This window comes from Semicossyphus pulcher, unplaced genomic scaffold, assembly GCF_022749685.1.
Source record: "Semicossyphus pulcher isolate SPU_LCO1_2020_fin unplaced genomic scaffold, fSemPul1.0.p SCAF_4, whole genome shotgun sequence".
In the NCBI taxonomy this organism is placed as follows: domain Eukaryota; kingdom Metazoa; phylum Chordata; class Actinopteri; order Labriformes; family Labridae; genus Semicossyphus; species Semicossyphus pulcher.
Genome location: NW_027211715.1, coordinates 9,999,806 through 10,022,085, shown reverse-complemented (window position 1 = coordinate 10,022,085; position 22,280 = coordinate 9,999,806). Strand labels below are relative to the sequence as shown.

Sequence of the window (22,280 nt, the reverse complement as noted above, 5' to 3'; positions counted from 1 at the left end):
GTGAGAACACCCTTTTTCCCTATAACACGAATAATGCAATAACAACTCATGTTAACTCACCTCATGTATGTCCATGTCTTCAGGGTTCTCCCATTTTCTCAATGAAGCCTGGGTTACAGGGACAACCACTATGTAGTACCATCTGTATCAAACACAGAAATACAACTGTATAATGCCCCCATATGCTGTGTACACAAAATACTCACAGATGTAATGTAAAAGCTTCTGGATTATTTTTTAATCCTACATTTTTTATGCTGCTGCACTATTTTACATCGTATGTCTTTGATTCTCTCTTTTACTTGATTTGATTTGTAAAGCAAGGGTAAAGCACATGTTTCCAACACCTACATGAAATTGGATGACCCCTTCCCCTCTGCCAGAGCTTTCAAAACTGTGTAGCATCAGCAACAAGGGCCGACTGCAGAAACTAATATGTAGCTACCTGGCCAACTTTGACCAAAAAGTAAACGTAGATTATCTACTCTGTCGGCTCCAACTGCATCAACTTGTTATTCCAGCAACTGATGCAAAACTACAACTTTCAACACTCTGAGGCTGAAATCATCTTTTTTTTTTTAGCTTAGGCAGTTTTTCGCGAGACAGTCTTAGGTGCTGTTGTCATAGATGCAGCAGATACTGATGCCTATGTCGCAAATTCAATTTCAAAGACGATGGATTGTCAGGGTTAAGCATCGGACAGCCCTGTTCTGATTTAAGCCCTGATTATAACAATAATAGTAATATCAAAGTAATATTTACAGTTTATCAAGTATTTAAACTAAAATAGCTTTAATTTGCTTCTATACAAAGCCAGAATTAAATACTTTCCACAAGTTAAAAATATAACTGATATGTTCAGAGAAGGGAAGACATTTCATAGCCATCTCTGAAATCCTAAATCATCCCATTTTTTTCAGTATGGTTTTCCTTCAGACAAGAAAACATCACATACCTGACAGGGGCCTCAGCTGGTACCCTGGGCAGGCTGATGGTCATTTTACCAGCTTCCTCCACATCGTGTTGGTATCGAGCTGGTTTCATCTTCAGCAGATCTGGAGCTGTTCGGATTGAAACCTGCTGCTGGAGGCCACCGGCACTATTCCCCCGGCTCATTAGCACGAAGGAATAATCTGTAGATGGCTGTAGCTGTGTGATCAACTTCCTCTTCAGGTTGCCTTGAACCTCCAAGCTGTTCTGGTTGTACAGGATCTGAAGGTAGGATAAGGTTTCTTACTAACAGTGTTGCAGTTTCTGTTTATACATAATCTTTACAACACTTGTTGTCTATAAAAATAATGAGAGCTGAGTCAAAGAAGAAATCTATCTTGACAACAATAAGTTCCTGGGTAAGTCATAACCATAACATCCCTACATCTGTTGACCAAGAAAATTAATCTAATTTTAACCACATAATCATCAAATCTCAGGTCCAGGTGGAAAAACCGCTTCTCAATTTATTGTAATTGTTCTAACAGGGAAGCATTCCTATATGCGGTGCAGATGGTCAGACAACAGCACATGATGGAGTAAGTGAGAGGAAAGAGAGACTCCAGCAGTTAATGGAGATGGGGGGGGGGGGGGGGGGGGGCAGCAATACATGATGGTAGGAGAGAGACAGCAGCAGTAAATCATTTTTTTCCCCCCAACTAAAGTTGTTGTACCAACTCTCAGATGTACATCACTTTGGACAAAAGTGTCTGCTAAATGAAATTATATCATTTTAGTTATGAAATGTAACAGTTATGTCATAAACATAAAGATTTTTAAGGAACATTTTAAATTTTCAATAATTAGAACATGTAATTTCAGTGTAATTAAGGTGCAGAGAGTGCATGAAATGGCATCAAAATAGAGGTTATTTACCTAAAAATGTCCCAGATGAGGATTCCCTGGATCCCCTACCAAGTTCAGCGTGTTCAACATTGTAGTAGGCTAGATTTATATAACTATACCAAATTAATTCAGAAAGGCTCCCTACCTCCAAACCGGGATTGGAAACAGGAACCTTCTAGGTCTGAGATGACAGTGCTAACCACTGCACTACCGTGCAGCCAAAACAGTATTTGATTAAATGTTTTTTTCTTTTTTTAGTAGAACTTCATTAGAACTAAAGAAACCATCTTCCCAGTCCCCATTGCACCTCCAGCAATATCACAGGTTGCCAGAAACTGTTTGATTTAGATTTGATATTGGTATCTTTACACTTTACATCTACAGTGTTGCCAAACCTGATAACCTTACTGTGACAGTATGACCCTAGGAAGCTGCTCAATGTCACAGCAACTGCCATGCCCCAGTATTTTTCCTTGTGTTATCTTGTATTTCCCCCCTTTCATGTCTGTCATGCTCATGTCCAACTGTTTATGTAGGTACAGCCTAAAGGCCCTATTTGCACAGCACACAGTCTAAAGGGCATGATGGTAAGTGATTTAGGGCGTGTCCGACTTAGTTTTGCTCGTTAAGCCGTGCACAATCTGGTCGCAATGTGAGGTGCAAAAGGTTGGCTGAAAGCCCTTTGTTGTGTGAGTGTGTGTCTGTTTCTGCGTGCATTAGAGAAGGCGCGCATCAGAATGAGCACGCATGATGAGAGCAAGGATCTACTAAAGGTGAAGGAGGCAGGTGTGGAGGCAGGTGTGGAGGCAGCGGTGAGCTTGTCCACGTCTTCCTGCATCACCAGGTCGGTAATAAACCGAAAGCAGTATCATGATTTAAGGAGAAAAGGGAAACAGAAGCTTGCTGTCTCTCAGTCCTCTGTCACATAAACAACGTTATTACACTGTATCTGCAGATTCACTGCTTTTTCATTCTGAGTAGAGGCGCTGCTGTGCGTCCCTGTGTGTGTGTAACAAGCAGAGACTTTCATGTAAGCTCGCCAATGTATGCCCATAATGCGCACTTTAAATAGCAGGAACATATTGCATCATAGACTTTAGACTTTAGACCAGGTTTTTGTTGGTCTATGGCGAAGTCACTTTCTGCGTCGTCAAGATAGCAACGCGCCACCCGTTTGCCTGACCACACCAAATCTTAGGACCAACACGCCTATGGCACAAGATCACTCGCTATGTTCACAATGTGGCAATGTGTGAAAATGACAACTGCATTGGATAGAAAATAGCAAGGACAGTTGCATAGCACGCTGTGGGCTTTGCACCAGGTGTACGTTAGGGCCCTAATTTCTTTATTTGATATTTCCTTGTTATGCAATCCACACGAATGAAAAATTCTTGTTTCCCATTTCTTCCCACAGCTTTTATTTCTGATCAGGAGACCAATGATTTAGGAGTGAGGAGAAATCTCTGAGGAGTTGTAAGCAAGAATACACTTGCAGCCTACAGGGTATTCATTTATTTGCCAACGCACCATTCAGTTATTGAATTAATTGCCGCAGCTGATTGGACTGATCTGATACATCACACCACACCAGAGTTTCTTACCAGAGTGAAGGCAGATAACACATTTATTTCAATTGTATCACTCGAAACTCGTATAATCTATTTGTTGATTATTTCCCCATCAGACGTAGATGTACAGACGTAGAATGCTGTAACTGATCAATCAAAATCAGGTTTTCAACAAAGCTGTTTAGTTAGGGTTGAGTTATTTCTATATTCCCTAAAATATTTAGTTTAATATATAATTTTCACTGTAATAGTACACAATAAGCAAATTGTGGGTGAGTAAGTAAAGAATTCACAATCACATTGTCAACAAATACAGACGCAAATAATGAATAAATATTTCAATAATATTCTGCTACTCAAAATGGTTTTGATCCTTCCAGCTCATCGCTAAACAGTTTATCCACCCCTTTATGTGGTTGCTTAACAATCAGTCACCTCAGTATTGTGAGAATTCTTGTATTTCATTTTTTGGGATCCTTGTTTACTCTGTTTTGCTCCAGGATCACCCCTCGCCAACCTGTCTGTTTGGCTGTATGTATGCTAATTCACTCTCTCATAACTGACGATCCGCTAGCCCCAGCTAACCCTCTTTCACCTTCCACTCTGCCCAGCAAGCCAAACCACTTCTTGCCACCCTCCTGCCCTCTGCCCCAGCCAGGATGCTTATGTGTCTTTTCACAAGAAAAAGTAAATCAGTCACAAAATACAGTTTGAGGCAGAATTGATGATTCATGAGGAAGCTGTTTGGATAAGGGGTGACTGTGGTTCAGTGGTAGAGTTGGTTGTCTCTCAATCGGAAGGTTGGGGGTTTCGGTCCCTGACTGCTACAGTCACATGTAAAAGTATCCTTAGGCAAGACACTGAACCCCCAATTTGGGTTTTTTGGGGGGGGACTTTGGGGCAATTTCAGTGCCGTCAGGGGGGGAATGTGTGTGAGAATGGGTGAATGTGACATGTAGTGTAAAAGCAGCTTTAAGTGGTCGCTAGACTAGAAAAGCGCTATATAAGAACAGTCAATTTACCATAAGGAGACCAAAAGAGAAAAGGGTTCACAAAGTGTATTTTTTTTAGTGATTGTGTGTGAGCGTATACAACATTACTATAGCAACTACATTATATTGTGTTAATGATGCCACTTCATGTCTGCATGTAAAGTTCCTCCATAACAATAATGTTCAAGTGCTGGGTAGATGCAAGTGTTGATCTTACCTTGAGAGGCACTTGAGATTTGTAGGTTTCTGGCACTTCCCAGGTCAGCAAGACAGAGGTTTTCGTCACAGTCTTCACACCAAAGTTCTTGGTGAACACTGAAGGAAGGTCTAGATGATTATTAGGTGGTTAATTTAATTATAGATATGACTGAGATAGGCCAAAGGTTTAGTGTTGGTGCAAAAAAACATGAAAAGTAAGATAAGCAATAACCAGAATGACCAAACAATCTTTATACTATTCATTAATATCTGTCAAAATGAGGGCTCAAAATACTATCCTCTTAATGTAGTGGTTTTGTTATCTTCTGTAATAATTTGTTACCATTATCAATTACTCAAAGCTGCACAATATCTTACAGTCCATTGTTTTTTATGGCCCTCATCTGGAGGCCTGGAGCATTTTTTTTGTGATAACTAGATTTTAAGGCTATTTCTTTTGAATTTGTTTTTCGTTTTGTGTGTTTTTGATCTTGCTTCGTTATGATTTCCAGCGCATTTTGTGAAACAGACATGTGAGAAGGTAGCAGTGAGATTGTCTTTGTCTTCTGGCATCCAAAAAGAGCTACATATTGCCGAAAGGAGTATGATGCAAGGACATGGGGGAGTCAAGAGCTTGCTTCCAAATTATAGCTGCGTTGGTCAGAAACTAACAATGACACTTGGGTTGTGCTGTACGCCTTTGCGCCAGTTGTAAGATAGGGCCCTTGATGTTTCTGCCTTTGGTGTCTAAATCATTTGCTTAGGAATGTAAGAATGCCACTGTGGTAATGAAAATCTGTAAAACTATACACAAAACATCCAAAAAAATTAAAGCAAACAAATATCAAACAAGTTGTCATCAAAAATATGCAGAATATAAATTTGTTATGTATAAAAATGTAATTCTGGTTGTCAATGTATTTATAGATAAAGCTTTATACTCAGTGTTGGAATGCATCTAGCCAAAAACTCATGTATACAGTTTTGTTTAATTTTATGCTTTAAACTTAACTTTAAAAGTGCATTTATATATGACAACTTTATTTTAGAGGCATATATTATACTTTCTTTCCCCACAACATCCTAATTTAACATAACATACCCTTCCTGTCCAGTCAAAACTATGTGTCTCTAAATATGATGATTTTAAAACTTTGAAACTTTTAAAATACAATTGGGCTAGCTTAGAAAATATAGTGTCACAAAGCTAAAATTTTCCTTTTTTGACCATAGAAAAGTAGAGTTTTTAGAGATGCATGATAATGCTAACTAAATAACTACATTAAAATTTGATTAATTTAAACACACTGTCCAAAAGTGCTCCAAATAAGGCACAAACCTCACCTTTGTGTGGCTAGCGTTTTTGAGTGAGGTATGGTTTCACAGCTGCCCCTAGAGGCAAATGAACTACAACAACAGTTCTCATCAAATGTAGAGAAGAGACTTCAAGGATGAGGAATAAGTCTATATTTTTAATCTTGCAAGGGCCCAGTCTGCAGACCTTTCCTGTCCTGCTCCAGCAGCTCACAACAGCAAGAGATAATAAAAAATAAATAATATGAAATGTGTGCAAATTGCAGAGGCTGTGTGCACACATCCATATTTTTTAGTTGATTGCGTTTCCTCCTTTTAAAAACCGATCAAATGACAAGAGGATCACAGTCACACCTCTCTTGAAATCCCGTGGATACGTACATTCATTATTAATATCTTCTGAAAAGACACACTATTTTAATAGTGCCTAACCTTGTGCGATTTTTCAATGACTAATTTCTATTTTGTAAAAGTAAATAGCATGATGACTGTTATTTAAAGAGTTGTATTTATTTTTTCATTGGATGAATAAGTTCTGATGTTTTGCATTAGGATAGGTTTTTTGTGCACCAAAGAAGACATACATATACTTTTTCAAGTATCCACATCTCTTATAAAAATAAGAAAACCAAAAAAAAGGCAACTAAAACCAGCGTAAATTTTACAGTAATAACATTACCAATACCTTGTTGCTGATTTTAAAGTTAATAAGAGGAGCTCATGTGATTGGTCATCACTTCAGCTTGTCCAAACACAACCTAATGATTCTGTTTTTTTTCTCCTATCAAAAGGGCTGTCAGCCACTTTTCCAAGCTGCCCCGAGCTGAGAATATGGTCCCCAAAACTGCTAACATGTGCTGCTGCCTGGAAATATTATTAGTGTTTTGTTTTGTTTCACTTTAGGAAAAGAAGCCCCTAATGCAATGGAGTCATATATGGATCAGATTAAGTTATAGTGAGCTGTTTACAAGCATAATGCAGCACTGAAAAATACTGAGGTTCTTACCTGGCATGGCAATGGACATGGTTCTGCTCTGAATGCTGGGGCTTATGGGTCCTCCCCCCTTGCTGGTAAAAGCTTGGACTCTAATGTCATATGTGGTGTCAGGCAGCAAGCCTTGGACAGTCATATGTGTTTCTGTGGTACTGTTTGTGTGGTTGTGATGGCTATTGATATCCCGGTACACAACCACATACTTGACAATCATTCCATTTCTCCCAGCCAGAGGAGGGGGATCCCATGCCAGCTCGGTGGAGCTGGCAGTAAGTCCTACCACACTCAGATTATGGGGGTAGCTGCTGGGAACATCTTCAGGGGTGCTGATCTCCTTTACATACTCCTCACCATTGCCTGCTCGGTTTTTGGCGCACAGTTTGAAAATGTAGGTGGCTCCCTTGTGGAGGCCAGTGAAGGTGAAATGATCATCGGTATGTCTAAAGTCTTTGGAAATGAAAGCTTTCTCCTCTGCTCTCTTATACTGCAGGTGGTATCCAACGTGTTCCCCCACCATCTCCTTTGGGGGCTGCCACTGGATCAAGGCAGTGTTCCCTATGGTGGTGCTGATCATCATAGTGGGTTTGCCTGGAACTGGAAGATAGGAGTAATTCTCAAATATCCCTTCATAACATGAATATTTAAAATCAGAATCAGAAATACTTTATTTATCCCTGGGGGAAATTCAGTAATAATAATGGTTCAACCAAATTCATGAAACACTAAAAAAAACAAAAAACAAATCCATTTTCCATGTTGTCCTATTGCAGTTGTGATACAGCTGTGTTTAAAGGCCCAGCTTTCAGTACAGGATGTTTTTTATTCTAAAGTGATTTACTTTCTCAGTTGGAGGAAGAAAATGCCAATTATTTTCAAAATCTTATTAAAAAAAAACAAAAAAACATTTAAACACAAGGTTATCATATTGGCATAATACAATGTACTCTGAAAAGTAATTTGTAGATCTTGGAAGATGGTGACATCTTTGGAAATAGGTTATACAAGTCAACCTGCACCATGGGTCAGACAATCACAAAAGTTTAAAAAAAGCTGAAACCTTTGCCAGATTTACTTCCAAAGCAAACGCATACAGTCAACAAACCCTTGGTCCACAGGAAAACTGTGTTAGAGCAACTGGAGAGAGTATGGTAAGTCAAAGTTGAACCTGGAATTTTGTCTGTATCCTTAAACTGATCTTTAGAACAGTTTGAGTCGTTATATTATAATTCTCAGTCATTTTCACTGAAAAATTACTTTGGCGGATCTTTAAGTGGGCACATTTAGTGATTTAGTCTTTAGGCTATGCTGGTGATAGGGGTTTTACAAAAACAAAAAGATTATTTTCTTCTTGGACATAAGGGTTATGTCAGATATACAGATATCTCTACCTAATGTTTCGACATTAGTCAGCAGAATAATGGTCATACCAGAGCAAGAAAGGCTGTAGCAGCCGAACTCCTGCAGGTATTAATTGGATGGATTTGCTTTATTTCTTATGGATGAATGAATTTCAGTGTAAAAATAGCAAAATGCGACACACAATCTGTGTATTAAAATTACCTGTACAATTGTTTGTGCATTCTTCCATCTATACCACATTTATAAGTAAAAGGGTGTAAATAATGTATATATTTATTTTATTATTATTATTGTTATCTTTATTATTACCTCTTTTTTCTTGTTGTTGCTTCTCTTACTATCTTACTATTATTGTTTGTACTATTTAATACTGTTTTCTGAGCTGTTGTAACAACTTAATTTCCCCCAAAGGGGCTAATTTATATTATAAAAGAAAAAATGGTTAACAAAAAAAACAAGCAAAAAAAATGTTCAAATGTGCACACACCTGCCCCTGTTGTTGTGACAACCTTGGCCTTGCTGCGAGCCCCATCACCCTTGGTAGTATATGCAGCAACAGTCACAGAGTAGGTAGTCTCTGGAAGCAGACCTGTTATAATGGCCTCCTGTGTAGTAGAGAGAGACAGAGAATAAAAAAGAGGGGTGGTGGGAAAGAGAGAAAAAAAGAGATGGAGACAGAGAAATTAGGACATAGTGGTAGAGACAGAAAAAGACAGAGAAATAGGCAACAGCATTAAGTAAATAAAAGCCTTGAGCCACTGAAATACAAAAGTCAAGGGCATAAAACATACTTCAAACTCTCAAACATTTAAGTTGCTCTTTTGAAGAAAATTCAAGACAGGGTCATAAATGTTGTGTATGTAATGTAATAGTTACTGTTGACTCATTTCTCTAAGCCACTGGCCCACCTGTGGCCTTTGAGTATTCTTCCAGGATAAGGCAATTGAACGTTTTGCTTGGAGTAAACACATATTCATAAGAATTAGTTTATTTCTTGAAAGAGTCATTGTTACGCTATGGAGAAGATAACTTATATCCTGAAAAGGAAAGGTGAAACCTTTGAAAAAATTTGGGGCCCTTTCACCCATCTACTGGGGAATGTTAGTGTGTCAGGTCTGCTACAAAGGGATGTCACTATGAATCCATGAGAGATCTGGCCAACAGCTGTGGGGGACTGCACATGATCATTGACTACCTCTAGTGATGTGATTATGTGCGTTGCCTGGGAAATTGTTGTCCCTGCCCCAAAATTTATTTTTTTTAATTTTATTTTTTATTTATTTATTTTTGGTTTTTAATTTAATTTGATTTATTTTTTGTCTGTCTATTTGTCTGTTTCTTCATCTTCATTTCAAGTTTTTATGTTTTTGTCGTTATTATTATTCTTATTTGTTGTTTTGTCCTTTCTATGCCTATTATTCACGCTGTTGATATAAAGTTTGTGTAAGGTATATATTATGTATAGGATATGTCGTATAACTATGTTGTTAAAAGGAAATAAACATATTGTTTAAAAAAATAGTTACTGTTAACGAATCAGCCTCCGGACATAAAAAGTTGAAATAGATAGAGGTGGGAAATAATAAAGTTTTAAGGTAACAGTACTTCACCTGACTATTTATTTTTGTGAAAACTTTTTTTACTTTTACTCCTAACATGCTTGCTAATTTTCTACATATTTGTGGGAAATGATTGAGAATTTTGCACCATGCCCTGTCCATCATCATTACCAATTTCAACCTACAAAGACAATGGGCCTCATTTACGAACAGTGCGTACGCACAAATCTGTGCTTGAACTGTGCGTCAAACGTTTGACACACAAACCTTTGATTCATCAATTTGTTGTCACCTAAATTTCTTTGTACTCTGCGAACAAATTTAGAACTCCCTCAGACCATGCGTACGCACAAATGATGAAAGAAATGTCCTAGGAAATGTTAACACACACCCTTTTAACTAAATGCATACTATATTAAAACTTCATTTATTGAAAAAAAAGGCTTTAATAGACAACAATAACTGAATTTACTAATGTATGGACCAAACGTAAATGCCGTGTCATCCTCATAATTTATTGTCATATAATTAAAATCTTCAATTATAGCAGTTGAGTTAGTTTATTAAGTTTACAATAGAGTAGACGATATGACTTTCACTTTTGTTACAATTGTTTCTATTTCTGCTTTGTTTTTCCTTTTGAGGCCATCTTTCACATTCTTTCAGCTTCTCCGTAACACCGCTCTCTTCATGCAGCTCCAAACAGATGTCCTTATATGGAGAAATAGAGGCGTGGCAGTATGCTGATTGCAGATCGCGGACACGCGCCTGTCAATGATTCTGATTTACTAACATACGCACGGTGATCAGAGCAAAATTGGCCTGTACGCACGTGTCATAAATCCGACGGTGATTTTGCGCAAGTACTTATTTTTTGCGGAGGGTAAGAACATTTCTGCGCAGATTTTAGTGAATGAGGCCCAATGAGTAGAGAATGTGTGCACTTTTGCCACTTCTTGAAATAGATGTGCTTTATAGATGCTCCTGAACAATTAGAGACTATTAGGATAGACCTACTATTTATAAGATGTTGTATTCACTACCTCTAAAATATATTTGTTATAACTTGGGATTGTGGCACAATGCATAGCATTTGTCCAATTTAAAATGTGTATATATACTTTTACAACCATCCATGGCATACATTTTCGAGGGGAAGGGCATAAGATTTACCATTTTACTCATGGTGGATTAATGTTGGGTCTCCCTTAATAATAGAAAAAGGAGTATGATCTCGTCCTGCTGTAAATGTTAAGTGTCCTGAGATAACTTGTGCTATGTTATATAAAATATATGTTATCAAAATATATCCCCTATCCCCTGTCCAGTTACATTGTCATTCTTTGGTAAACACCGAAGGATTTGAACTGCAATCTTACTGGTTGGCATACAAGCGCAAGGCGGTGATTGCAGTTAATTGGATGCTGTAACTGATCTGACAAATGTAATGCACAACATGACTGGGGTGTCATACAGGACTGAAGACAGATTACGGATACAACTTAAGTGTATCACTCCCAAGTTTTATATTTCATTTTTTTCTGATTCACAATCTATTAACTAAAATCCATATCAATTGCAGGTCACGAGCAACAAGAGGACCACAAACAACTTTCTTAATTTCTAGAGTTATCATTTTACTATCTACCGTGGATCTTTATCGTGGAAATTTTTAATGAAGGTTTTGGCAGAAATCAATGCTCTTGCTGATGGTCTCACTTGCTTTTGAAGGTCATATAGAGGCATTAGTATTCATTTCAGTGTGTTTCATAACCAGCTAAATGTACACTAACATGTACAGTAAAAAATGTATGGCTTCTCCTAGAGAGACAGAGAGAAGAAAAACGGCACATGGTGGAGAAAAGAGAAAAAAAGAGATCTAGACAGAGAGAAATTGAGAGTAAAGAATAACATAGAAAGGAGACAAATGGAGAAAAAAAAGCAATTATAATCCATAAAGTTTCTGCATATAGGCATAAGGGAGAACACATTCCCTTATGCCTCTCTACTGTTCCTTGTTGAAGAAGCAACAGGTGCAACCTCTCAGCCATTGGGAATCCATTAAAAGACAAAGAAATGACATACTACTGTGCAGAACCAGAAATTGTATTTTGTTCATAAATAAGTTTTAAAGACTTTAAAAATGTAAAAGTTTATTTGATTTATTAAATTTCATGTTCACCTGAGACAAAGAAAACCACTCCTTTATTCCATTTCATAATGGTCCAGCTTACGTGCTATACACAGCTTGTCCTGTAGATGGTGCTCTGCACTCACACTTAAGACAGGCCTTTATTCTAGTTAAAAGGGTACAGGGGACAGGAAGCGATGGATCGACATATTCACTCAACTGTTTGACTTCCTGTCATTGTTCTCAGGTTAGTAAACCGCTGTAAGGTGTGAAATAAAAACAGATTAATTGATCAACTTTGTGAGTGAGAAAGGTCACAATTGGCTGGGTGAATGTAAAATATGGTTAGAAGAGTTTTCCACATCATACTCATCACACTAATGTTTACACACTCAATTACTGCAAAGACAATTTGCTTAATAAATTAAAGTAAAAACCTGGCTACTCTATTCTTACCTGCACAAACAAAAATACACATAAGCGGCTAAATAATCACTAAAATAACCTCAGTGTGATGCAAAACCAAAGAATGAAAATGATCAACAAACTAAACCAATGCCCAAGAGCATTATGATCAGTATGGACTACCAAGGGCAGACTACACGGACCAATGCATCCTTCAAAAATGCTTCTTTTTAATAGTAGACTTTAGTTGGTGTTGTGGGAGGAGAATGGGATGCTCGATTCCATCTGAATCTTTCTGCATGATACGGCCCCTGCGCCCACAGCAGTTGAATCAACTTTTAACTTAAAAGGGACTGAAAAGGAACAGGAGTGTGGCAGAGGAGTTTTTTTATGCTGACATTACCGGGGTCCAATTAATAACAAGTCTACTTTTGAAAAGGTAAGAATAGTAAAAGGGATGAACTACAGTGGATAGGTTCCTACAGAAGCTTCTATCTTTGCCTGTCATGTCGAGGAAATGTCTTAACATACCCCAGGATCATAACAGTTTGTTTCAACTGGTTGTTTGATGGTTTGTTTGACTGAGTCAAAATAAACAGTGTTAATGGTAATATTGAAACATGTTACCCAGCTCTAGCATGTGGCTCATTGATGTTTCTTTGGATAATATTACAGACAAGAGCACTAAAATATATCCAGCAACAAACAGACAAACACACACACACACAAAAATAGAATAAAATAATTGTTGCTGTAAGTATGATGTCAATGCATTTCGATTTGACTTTTGCAGCATATTTTTTATATTTTCAGTGCGTTTCCATTGTTGTATTTGTCTTGGACTTTTGCATGTGTTTTACAATTGGCATAATTTCTAATTCCAAGCCTGTTTTTTCTAACAATAGCAATAACTATTCCCAAAGGGAACTTCATTTGTCTGGCATCCTATCTACCATTTACTAAACAATTAAAAAGTCTGATGGCTGTGGGTACAAAAGATCTTCTATATCTCTCAGTCCTCACCACCGTTGTTTCTTTGGTCCATCAAAGTGTTATGAAGTGGATGAACCATGTTGTTTAGAATGGCCTCAACCTTCTTCAGTGTGCATCTCTCCACCACATCCCACAGTGAGTTCAACCTGGCTCCAATCACAGAGCCAGCTTTTTTCACCAGTTTGTCCAGTCGCCTTGCATTCTTGTGTCTTATACTGCCTCCCCAGCAGACTGCAGCATAAAACAGTACACTTGCCACCCTAGACTGATAAAACATCTGCAGCATCTTACTGCAAATGTCTAGAGATCTGAGCCTCCTTAAGAAAAAGAGGCAGCTCTGCCCCTTTTTGTAGAGTGCGTCTGTATTAAGGGACCTGTCCAACTTGTTATCCAGGTGTACGCCTAGATATTTATAGGTTGGCACCACCTCGATGTCCACCCCACAAGTGTTCACTGGCTGAAGAGGGGGCTTGGACCTGCGGAAATCTATAATCATCTCCTTTGTCTTTGAGGTGTTCAGTAGGACGCAGTTTTTGTGACTCCAGTCACTGAAGGCTTTTTATCAGATCCCTACATTCTGATTCCTGTCCATTCCTGATACACGCCACAATAGCAGTGTCATCCGAGTATTTCTGGATGTGGCAGGACCCAGAGTTGTATTTGAAGTCCACTGTATACAATGTGAACAGGAATTGAGCCAGGACAGTCCCCTGTGGAGCCCCCGTGCTGCTCATTAATGTCCCACAAACACAGTTCCCCAACCTGATAAACTGTGGCCTTCATCCAGGAAACAAAGGAAGGATCCACTCCCATCTCTATGAGCTTGTCTTTGAATATGATGGGTTGTATTGTGTTGAATGCGCTTGAAAAATCAAAAAACATGATTCTCACATAAGCACCAGATTCCTCCAGATGAGATAGGGCATGGTGAAGCATGAAGAGGACAGCATCACTTACTCCAATGTGTTCTTTGTATGCAAACTGCAGGGAATCGAGTTTGTCTTTGACCTCAAATAAATTAGGTCAAATGGAAAACTTTTGGGTTGCTGCAGCGCAAGTGCGGTTGTTGGCCACCCTACATATTGTCTTTAAAACAAAATTGTCCTTTAACCATCTTTTTCCCCTCAGTTTTTACTCATTGAAGTCACAAAATGTCTTTGCCATATTTTGCCATTCTCAGCATTCCCAGTGAAAACAATTATTGGCATTGCTATTAATGTTTAAGAAAATGCATGATTTAATAATTGTGGCCTTGTTGAAAAAGTCGATGTAGAACACCATAGCCCAGTGATTCTCAAACTGTAGGGTGACGAGCCCCCCCGTCATGCCGTCGGGGGGGGGGGGGGGGGGGGGGGCATTATGCAGTTATGCACATTTTATTATATTTCTATTTGGAAAAAGTCTGATGAAGCAATTGAAATTTTTATTTTTTTTGCACAGTAAAACTCAGAGACAAGTGAAAAGAATGGTCATGATCTTGACTTTCTTTCTATAAAAGTTAAACTTGACCCATTTGTGACAATTTTGTTGGGGCGGGGGGGCCTGGAATCTTATCTTTCTCCAAAGGGGGGCATGACAGAAAAAGTTTGAGAACCACTGCCATAGCCACAGGGAAACATGCTAAAAGGGTTCTACTAAAGCAGTTTAAAGTACAGTAGTTCTAGATGTCTTACAACACAAAGATCTGTGGGATCATCATTTAACCTGCATTGTGAACATTGTTTTGTTTTACTAATGAAAGGCTCCTCATCTTCATTGAAGAAATAAATAAAGGCCATTGTAGTTGCTAAAGGTCAAGTAAAAATTAGCTATAATCCCTGGCTAAAGTGCATCTCCAGCTCTTTATAAAAAGGCATTTTATATAAGCAGTGGAGAGTGTAAAAGTGGCCTCAGTGTTGAGTGGACATCATGACTGGCCTCACTGCTATACTAAGTATAATGAGTTTACCGAGTTTCTTGTTGATACCCATCACTTCTAAAAATGGTAATTGGAGTCCTGTCCTCATCTTTCTTTTTTGTCATTAACTACATCCAGCACCCAGTCTTCAAGGATTAATCTTGAGTTGAGTGTGTTGCGTCTGATTTTAATTCATCATGTATTTTACCATTTCCGGTTGTTGTCAGAAATGCTATTATGTTCTTTTGTAAAGTTTATGCATGGGGGCGGCTGTGACTCAGTGGTAGAGTCGGTTGTCTTTCAATCGGAAGGTCTGAGGTTCGATCCCCAGCTCGATCCCCAGCTCGATCCCCAGCTTGATCCCCAGCTCCCTCAGGCTACATGTCGAAGTATTCTTGGGCAAGACACTGAACTCAAATTGCTCTCGGTGGCATGAATGTGATAACTGATAGTTCGGCACTTTTCAAAGCAGCCTCTGCCATCAGTGTATGAATGTGTGTGTGAATGGGTGAACGTGATATGTAGTGTAATTTATCATTTACCGTGTTTTCCCATGTTGATATCATGATAAGCAGGCTTATTTGGACAGTCTGTAGCACATTGATGCTTACTCCACTTGAATTATTCCTTGCTATATGGATTCTCTCAATATCAATAATAATTTTCCAAAGAACATAAGGAACAGAAGTTTGGTGAAGCATATTAGGGAGCTGTTTATAAAGGTTGCCTGTTGCAACACGAACAAGCAAACAAGCCCCTGACTTCATCAATGTCTAATCATGTCCCTATGGCTGAACCTGATCACCATGTGGAGGAAAGTAATTTAGGTTATTTGCATTCACCATCAATTTCTTTAATGTATAAGAGTCTGCATGAGGTGTTGATGCATGAGTTTCCTTCATCCATCAAGAAATAGATCAAATCACTTGAAATTACAACTGAAAGATGGCATTTCTGAGAAACAACAGACACTTAAATATTGCTCACTGGGCTCATCACGCTGATTGAACATACATTTGATCATCATTAACAATGGTTGATGACATACCATATTGATAACACAACTGAAGCCCACAAGTCTATTAGTATTTGTTTTATAACGTGTCGCTCCACCAATACTCTCTACTTTTTAATGCAGGTGTCAGAGTCTGAACCAAGAGTGATAAAAGTAGGAGGGGGGTTTGTTTTATTATTAGCAAATAGACTTAAAAGTTTCAAATAATAAAAAGTATGACTGTTAATTGTTTATATGTATGTTTATATGTATATAACAAAAATATATCGCAATGTATGTTGTTTCCAATATCGTGTAGCCCTAATTCTATTGTATTCTATCATTTTCATGTTCAGTTTCAGATTCATTAAGCGTTTGCACTTAAGCCCTGAAAACAGAAGTATTCCCGTTCTGTTGTCCAAAATTTATGTGCCGGTCCTATATCAGGCACCTTTATATTTTATGCTGCCTTTCTTTTTGTATCAGGTGAGTGCAATAAACATTTATATTGAGAAAAAAAAAACTTGTGACCAGAATCGTGCAGCCCTACTAAGAGGTCAATTTTTAGACTGATGTGATAGACTATAGAGCAAATACTTAAATAAACATACCTGTAGTAAGCTGAAGATAAACTTAACATTTCTTGCATATTTTTTTAATATTAAGAAATCTGTAACAACCACAGGATATGGAGATGATACTAATTTGTGAAAGACTTGACTTAAACATGGACTTGGTCATTTTCATCCATCAAACATTAAAATAACTACTTAACAGAAGTGACACACAATGAAATTTGTCGAGGAATGTTGTTTCTCAAGGATTTCTGGGCTCATGAAAAAACAACCCCTTCTATAGTTCATAATTGTTCCTGTTAAGTTAAAACAACCAAAATCACCTGCTTGCCATGCCTTTGGACTCAATTGAAAGAGTGTGACAGTACCTGGGTTTCAGGGAGTGAAACGTCCATGATGACTGGCTGGCCATGAAGCTCCCTGTTCTCTAGCCTGGAATAGACCAGCTGGTAGCCTCTGATCTGGCCATGCGGCTTCACAGACAGGGGAGGCTTCCAGGTCACTCTGAGGGCAGTAGAGTTTAGGACGTCCACCTCTAACTTCCTGGGAGGAGCTCCAGCCACTGCAGCACAACATAGCATACAACTTAAACACAGCTTAAAATAGTAAGGGAGAGTTTTATTTTCTTTTTTTTTGTTTACCTTTAAGTGAACCCACATTGCTACAGTACCAGGCCATTTCCAGCTCAATAGGTCCTTTTAAAGCAGGGGTGTCAAACTCAATCAGAGAGGGGGCCAAAATTAAAAACTGGGTCTAAGATGAGGGCCGAACATTTTTTGGACAACAGACAATAAACAACGTTTTTATCAGAGGTATTATGACAAATCGGTCATACTGAAATATGAACTTAACTGCTTCAAAGACATCTTATAGAGTTTAGAACAAACCAAGGGTATCAAAAATTGAGATCAAATTTAAAATAAAAGACACATCAGCATAATTAATTTGTCAATGTCTCCCTCTCTATCAGCAGTTTTTCCACTGAGTCATATATAACAAAGTTTTAGCACATGCATCAAAAACAGTAAGAGAACTATATTTTTTCTCCAGAAATTTTAAATGTGATCGGTCTGGTGAAAATGTGCAAATATTTCAACCATAAGCAGTCTACATTGTGATTACAGGAAAAGGTGCAAAAAGTAAATATATATATTTACGTGCACTCTGCTCTTATGCCCGTTTGCCAGAGCATCTTTTCTTTGCTGCAGGTTCATTAATGTTTGGGGTTAGGCGTGTAGCAGTTGCTTACACATATGTATGTGCTTCCAAACATGCAGAGCTATCGAGCAGCTTGTAGGCGGGGCTTGGGGCATCGTTTCACAGTTCTATCAGCTTCATTTGGATGTTTACAGGTGCTCTTTCCACGTCAACTACTAACGGATTACTGGGCAGTTTAAATGAAACATTTTAAGCTCAAAAATCGGCAAAACACCGTGTGAAATGCGCAGTTGGGAACACAGCGGTGGAGACGCGGTTTGTCTGGTAACATGAAACGTGGCCCAAGTTTGCTTGCTGCATCTGGGTCTCCCACAGGCGCAGCTTGGCTTGTTAAGCAGTCACTGCATCATACATGTGGGTGATCACACAGTCCTGTTCCTGAGGCTCTAGGTTTAGCAACGTGAGATGATTTATTATATCGCACAGAAATGCCAACTCACACAGCTGATGCTCGCAGGTCTTCATTGACGCGCCCGCTGTTGAAGTGCATTCTGGGAGTTGTAGTATCAGCGGTGTGTGTGCCGTATACCGGCGGGCCAGTTATGATAGACATGTGATATAATCTCGCGGACCAGATATAATTGTATCGCGGTCCGGATGTGGTCCGCGGGCCTTGAGTTTGACACATGTGTTTTAAAGGATGGCAATATTAAGTACTTTGAGTGATTCTTTTTTTAATTGTTTAATAAAAGTTTAATTGTTAAAACAATTCTTCAAAAGAACAAAATAGCTTAAATACAAACTCTTCTTTAAAAGTGTCCACTTAAAAATGAAATTTGTATGGTGTCTTTAGAGTTTTCCTAACAAACTTTCCAAGGCAGGAAGTTTTGGGCAGGATTAAAAGCGATTTCTTTGGGCTTTTGAGGGTTATATTAAACAAATGATCAGAAAAGAGAAAGGTCAGTCAGAGAGAAAAATAAGATGAGTATCATCGCCTCATCCTAGAGCTACTGTTAGATAGAGCCCAGTGCTGGTTCTGTTATGTTTTATATGCTTACCTGTGTTGTAATATCTGTTATGCATATCTAGTTATGAGGTTAAAAGAAATGGCCAGAACAATCTTCTCTTACATTGATTACTTGGTTAGCTGACCTCAGACGGTCTTAAGAAAGCTGGATGTTCACATCTCATCACTCATTGGCAACTAGAAGCAAAAGAAGCTGGCGCTCAGGGAAAACACTAAATGGACAAAATAACTTACAAATCCTGCATCTCCTTCTATCGCACTTTTCAGCCTATCCAGTCAAGGCAGGTGGCTGTTCAACATGAGTCTGGTTCTGCTCAAGGTTTCTGCCTGTTAAAAGAAGGTTTTTCCTTGTGCCAATGTGCCGAATGTTGCTATTTGCTACTCATGGTGGATTCATGTTAGGTCTCTCTCTAAATAACATAACAAAGAGTATTGTCTAGACCTGCTCTTTTTGTAAAGTGTCTTGAGATAACTTTGGTTATAATTTGGCACTATACAAATAAAATTTGAGTAATCGATTGATTGATTGATTGATTGATTGATTGATTGATTGATTGATTGATTGATTGATTGAGTGAGTGATTGATTGAAATTATATGAAAGAAGTTCGAATGAACTACATGCCAGAAAAATATATGTAGGACAGTGGTTTGTCTATCACTGTCTAATAAGTGACTAAGTGAATTAGTTTGAAAACTGTAATGAATTAATGAGATGGTTATATGTCTCAGGGTAATGTGAAGGTTGCTAGCTTCCGTATCTTTGCAGGTCATACACATCAAAGCTCGTCACATAGAGCCTCAAAAGGGTGCTTGGATTAAGTTTCATTCTACTTTGCAGCTGCATGTCGGGTAAGAGAAAGACACAAATAATAAATGGTAAACTGACTGCAAGTCTTTCTAGTCTTTTGACCACTCAAGGGGCTTTACACTACATGTGAGCATTCACCTTTAGCGAGGACAGAGGTGGACCTCACTAGTGTGGCAATACTGATAGCCATTTATCGGTGAGTGTTAACTCTAAATGCATTCCTTTCCAACTAATGGACCTTTGGATTAACACCGGGGAGGATGTTTACCAGACATCCGGGAACCTTCTCAGTGGTTTTACACTCAAAGTCATAAAGGTGACAAAAGTAACATTTCCCAGTGGACTATCAAGTCCTCGGACACTTCAAGAAACCACCCTTTAGGAGATAAAGGGGTGAATCAACAACGACCCTCAGACCTCTTTGGTCGAGCCTGGGTAGAATTGTCTTTGTTCACAATCAAAGGAATTAACACGTAAACATGTACCCTCTGACAGGACCAAAAGGCGAATCAACAAGAATTGGTTGATAAGGACACTGAATAACAATGGTTGCCTTTCCTATGTTTTATCTGTCTCTCCTCTCTCTCTCATCTCAACATGAACACACCCAACACCTCCTCCTCTCTCCTACTGTCACTGTGAAAACAGACGCCAGTCATAAATTTAAGAGCATTCTTGTGTGTGTTCTGAAGTACTTTTTGATCAGTTCTGAATTAAGGTAAACTTGTGGTCCAATCATTCAGGAAACAAGTTCATGTTACTCAATTTGTGTTTCCCTGCAAAATCGTTCAATTCCCGCTTCTGTACGTTATATTTTTACTGAGATATGAAATTACAATTATACTGTAACTTCTACCGTGTGGTCATACTGCCATCCAGTGGACATGCTGAAATCTGTGAATTATTGATAATCCGGCGATCTTTATTGAAACGAGTCATTTAACCCCTATTTCTTTTAATGTAGTAACGCTAAAGTTAGATCTGGCAACCAATTGATTAGGAATTGCATGCACCGTTTAATAATCTATAATGCTTATAAAGTATGTTTGCCGTAGTTATCTTGTGTTGATGATTATGTTCCTTTTTTCATTTAATGTGTGTTTTAGAAACAACTGCTTAACATCTATTGACAAGTGATAAAGAATATGTTACTTTGTGCGAAAATTAAGTAAACGAATAACTACGTGATTATATAGGAAATTCCCATTATTTTAAACGAAGAAAGTTTGCAGCTGTAAGATGAGAGCCCGAGACCGCCCACAAAGTGACGAGTCACAACATTAATAAAACCACAAACTTTCTTTTGTCCACGCTTCCTTTTCTTTTTCCCTTTGGTTTTCACGGTCCACCAAAAAGCCATATATACTCCTCTTAACCTTAATTATTTTCTCCGGACTTTCCTTTGTTTCGTACTTTCCTTAACCTTTCGACCGTCAAAGTAACGTGTAATTGTATCCAGCTCAGCAAGCTTGATTTTCTTTCTTTTTCTACATCAGTAAAGCCCGCTTTTATAGTTTGAAGGTATTATCGTCCGGCCGGCGAGATTACTTTTAAGTTATTTAAACAAGTTAATTAAGAAGTTTTTGTACGCCTTCGGCTTTTGACTACCAGCGATGAACGCGGGACCAGCGTGTTTTGCCCAGGCAGTTAACCAGAGACTTCTACCGATCCATTGTGGTGGATGTTCGGGCCAGCTAAAGTAACCTCGATCCTTGCATTCGTCGAACGGCAGTGACGGCCTTTCACCGGGTGGAGACCCGTTGCGGAGCCCTTGACGCCGCCGACTGGAGCGAACTACAGCTGGACCCCACCGGAGAAGCCCTCTGACAACGCTGCAACAAGTAGGCATAAAACACCCGACACTGCTGTGATCAAAAGTTGATGTAGCGTATAATATTTGAAATTTCACCATTCCAAATTTAGAGATCTACGTGATATCCGACCCGTCCGTTTATCACCTCCTGAACAGAGGCAAAATTGTATTGAGGACCACTGCAACAAAGCAGAAAGCAGTAGGACCAATGGCAATGGCTACAGGTAGTTGCAGTTAGCGATACATCTCTGTTTCCTTTAATCTGCCATATCCTTTAATCCGTTGTGTTCTATTTATGATCAAATGAACTCCAACAGTTTTAAGATTATGATTCCAAGCAAAATGTTCAAACCCATGTAAAAGATTTGTAGCAAAATCTTGAGGCTATTTTGCCTAGAAGTACCCTCTTATACCAATTCTGATTCAATTTCTAACACTATGGTACACATAGAAAGTTGTAATTCTGTTGTTTACTGTAGTATAATCTAAAACCTAACACTAGGACACATCTAAGCTCATACAATGGGCTTGTTGTCTCAGTAAAGCTCTGAAAAGATTGAGCACTAATTTGATGTATGCCCCAGAGGAGGCAGGTTCTAATTAAATCCAGAGGTGATGAAGTGAAAAAGTCAAGAACAGGCCAGTGTGCTTGTG

The 22,280-nt window shown here is 38.6% G+C and overlaps 1 protein-coding gene across 4 annotated transcripts in view; it reads right to left on the bottom strand.

Annotated features, from left to right (window-relative positions):
* Positions 1-22,280, bottom strand: part of ptprfa (protein tyrosine phosphatase receptor type Fa) — a 220,143-nt gene that overhangs the window by 153,743 nt on the left and 44,120 nt on the right. The window contains exons 11-17 of one of the 4 annotated variants that reach the window (XM_069679936.1): positions 17,187-17,380; positions 8,752-8,869; positions 6,935-7,499; positions 4,996-5,009; positions 4,617-4,714; positions 956-1,212; positions 61-142 (exon numbers count right to left, since the gene is read on the bottom strand). In XM_069679936.1, the coding sequence (XP_069536037.1) occupies positions 61-142; positions 956-1,212; positions 4,617-4,714; positions 4,996-5,009; positions 6,935-7,499; positions 8,752-8,869; positions 17,187-17,380 (1,328 nt within the window). Of the gene's footprint in view, positions 1-60; positions 143-955; positions 1,213-4,616; positions 4,715-4,995; positions 5,010-6,917; positions 7,500-8,751; positions 8,870-17,186; positions 17,381-19,445; positions 19,449-22,280 lie in introns of all 4 variants that reach the window. The other 3 variants (XM_069679933.1, XM_069679934.1, XM_069679935.1) reach the window with 3 other exon arrangements.